The sequence below is a fragment of the Fukomys damarensis genome, unplaced genomic scaffold, assembly GCF_012274545.1.
Source record: "Fukomys damarensis isolate Sample0158 unplaced genomic scaffold, DMR_v1.0_HiC HiC_scaffold_39, whole genome shotgun sequence".
NCBI classification, from domain to species: domain Eukaryota; kingdom Metazoa; phylum Chordata; class Mammalia; order Rodentia; family Bathyergidae; genus Fukomys; species Fukomys damarensis.
This window is the reverse complement of record NW_022900951.1, coordinates 42,741,131-42,743,915: the sequence shown is the minus strand read 5'-3', so window position 1 is coordinate 42,743,915 and position 2,785 is coordinate 42,741,131. Positions and strand designations below refer to the sequence as shown.

Below are 2,785 nucleotides of genomic sequence, written 5' to 3'. Positions count from 1 at the left end.
GCAAGGTCCTGAGTTTGAGTTTGATCCCCGGTACCCAAAAAAAGCAAAACAAAACAAAAACAGGCTAAATGACTTAGAACATAAAGGAATAAATGAATGAATGAACATATACATGTGAGGCTAGATAAAAGGGCTAAATGGATAAAAGGGATCTTTCGGGGGAAAGGACCCCAAATTTCCACACTTGCAATGTAAGCAAACCTAGATTTACAGAGACAAAAAGACAATTATTTTATTTTTGTTTAAAAATCCTTGCATGAAGAGAACTGGGAAATGTTGTACAAAAAGGGCCCCCAGCACTGCTAGGGTGAGTGGGGGGACAGCTGCAAGGTGACAGCACTGGACTGGTGCCCTGGGAGCTGCAGTGGACTTAGGTCAGAGGCAGGGGCACATGGGGAGCCACAGGCCTGTGGGGACAGCTCAGTCATCCCATTCATCATCTTCATCCTCATCGCCAGCCTGGTCCTCACCTTCGTCTGGAAGGAGAAGAGGGGTTGAGGACTCAGCCTAGGAGGCTCAAGTCTCCCACTAGAGGGAGAGCTGTGGGCAAGTTAGGGATCACAGTTGGGGTCTGGGTTCTAGTTAGAGTTGCAGCCAACAGAGCATTGTAAAACAAAAAACGGTTAGTCAGGCTATTATTGTCACACAAAGAGTTAATAGTTAAAAAAAAGTCAATGGTAACCCTCTGCCACTTAATGGGGCAAATTTAAATATCAGCAAAGGTGGGGTGATTTATTATTGTTTCATGAATTTTTTTTGGTACCGGGGATCGAACTCGGATCCTTGAGCTTGTGAGTCAGGCCACTGAACACTGAGCTAAATCCCCAGCCCAACTTTTTTTTTTTTTGAGACAGGGTCTCACTATGTAGTTGAGACTAACCTGGAACTCACTACGTAGCCCAGGCTGGTCTCAAACTCATAGCGATCCTCCTGCCTCAGCCTCCCCAGTGCTGGGATTATAGGAGTGTGCCACCATGCCCAGCTTCATGACATGTTAATGTGAACACTGTTGGCCCATAATGGGGTTAATGGTAACATCTTTGTCAAAAGATGAGATTTGGCCAAGGCATGGTGACGCAGGCTTGTTATCCCGGCACTTGGGAGGCTGAGGCAGGAGGATCACCACGATTTCGAGTCCAGCCTGGACTACACACTGAGTTCAAGACTAGCCTGAACTACATAGTAAAACACTGTCTCAAATAACAAATAAACAGGGCTGGGGATTTAGCTCAGTAGTGCCACACCTTCCTCAAAAGCACAAGGTCCTGGGTTTGATCCCCGGTACCAAAAAAATTAATTAATTAAAAGATGAGATTTGTTAACAATATTGTCATGTAGTGGATTCATATTGATCTTAGGGGCACACTGCAGGGTTAATGGTAATATTATTGTCAAAGTTGGAGTTAATTATATTATTGTAACATAATAAATTGAGATTAATATTAAGTCATATAATGGGTTAATGATGATATTGGTACATTAGGAGATTAATGCTAACATTATTATTTAAAAACTGACTTATTGGGTGGGGATTTAGCTCAGTGGTTTCGGCGCAAGTGGCAAGGGCCCAAGTTTGAGCCCCAGTACCAAAACCCAAAAACAAAAGCTGACATAATATTATCATCAAATAACAAGTTAATGTAAATGTGTCGACACAGTTATTAGCTGGGTGTGGCTGCACACACCTGTAATCCCAGCACTCTGGGAGGCCAAGGCAGGAGCATTGTAAATTTGAACCCAGCCTGGGCAACTGAGTGACATATTAAGACCCTGTCCCAAAATTTAAAAATTACAAAAGGGCTGGGATGTAGCTCAATGCAAAGGACCTGGGTTCAAACTCCAGTACCAAAAAAAACCCCAAAGTAATATTACTGTCAAAGATAGGTTCTTTAGTCAGGCATGACGGCATATGCCTATAATCCTAACCCTCGCTGAGAGTTCAAGGCCAGCCTGAATTACAGAGCAAGACCCTGTCTCAAAAAAACAAAAACAACAATCAATATAGGGTTCTTTAATGGGGCCAGGGATTTAGCTCAGTGGTTGCGCTGCCTGCTTTACAAGTGCAAGGTCCCAAGTTCGATCCCCAGTATCAAAAAAAAAAAAAAAAAAAAAAAAAAAAAAAAAAAAAACACATTATCATGGCACAGTGGGCTCAAGTTAATAGTACTAAACATGTGGGGTTAATGTTAAAATTGTGGGTACACTTTGTGATTAATGCTATTATTGTCAAAGACAGGTTATGTTACTGTCCCACAGTAACGTTATCACTGTAAAAGATGGGCGTGCTAGGCAAGTGTTCAGCCGCCAGCGGCACTTAGGGTGTTTTCAGCCAGGGCTTGCCCGGGAATCAGCCCACATCCCAGCAGGACAGGCTCACCAGAAGAGTGGATGGCCCGGCTTCTCTTCTGCATCACATGCATGAGGGCACCCACCAGTCCCTCTGAGCTTTGAGGTGGGGGCTGCAGGGCTGAGCTCTCGATGGCTCCAGGGGTCTGCAGTAAGCAGGGTTGGGTGCAGAGGGGTCAGGCTTACCAGAAGAGCATTCATTTCTCCTTCCACACACTCCAATCCCTGGTGAGGTTCCCCACAAATCTTCCAACCCTATCACTGAACCCCCAAAGTATACTCCCATCAGTCTTGGCCTCAGCCCCCCCAAATCCTGACTTGCACAGAACACCCTGGAGTCCTGGACCCCCAGTTCATCCTGCCTGTCCTCACCTTGTTCAGCTGGATTCCCTGCCGAATTTGATCCAAAAGTGCCCCCCGGCCTCCACCAGGGGCCAGC

The 2,785-nt window shown here is 45.3% G+C and overlaps 1 protein-coding gene across 1 annotated transcript in view; it reads right to left on the bottom strand.

Moving 5' to 3' along the window:
* Positions 1-230: 230 nt before the first annotated feature.
* The window catches only part of Was (WASP actin nucleation promoting factor), a 7,372-nt gene continuing 4,817 nt past the window's right edge, over positions 231-2,785 (bottom strand). The window contains exons 11-13 of the mRNA XM_010606435.3: positions 2,719-2,783; positions 2,378-2,492; positions 231-476 (exon numbers count right to left, since the gene is read on the bottom strand). Coding sequence (XP_010604737.1) covers positions 421-476; positions 2,378-2,492; positions 2,719-2,783 — 236 coding nt within the window. The 3' untranslated portion in view covers positions 231-420. The remainder of the gene's footprint in view (positions 477-2,377; positions 2,493-2,718; positions 2,784-2,785) is intronic.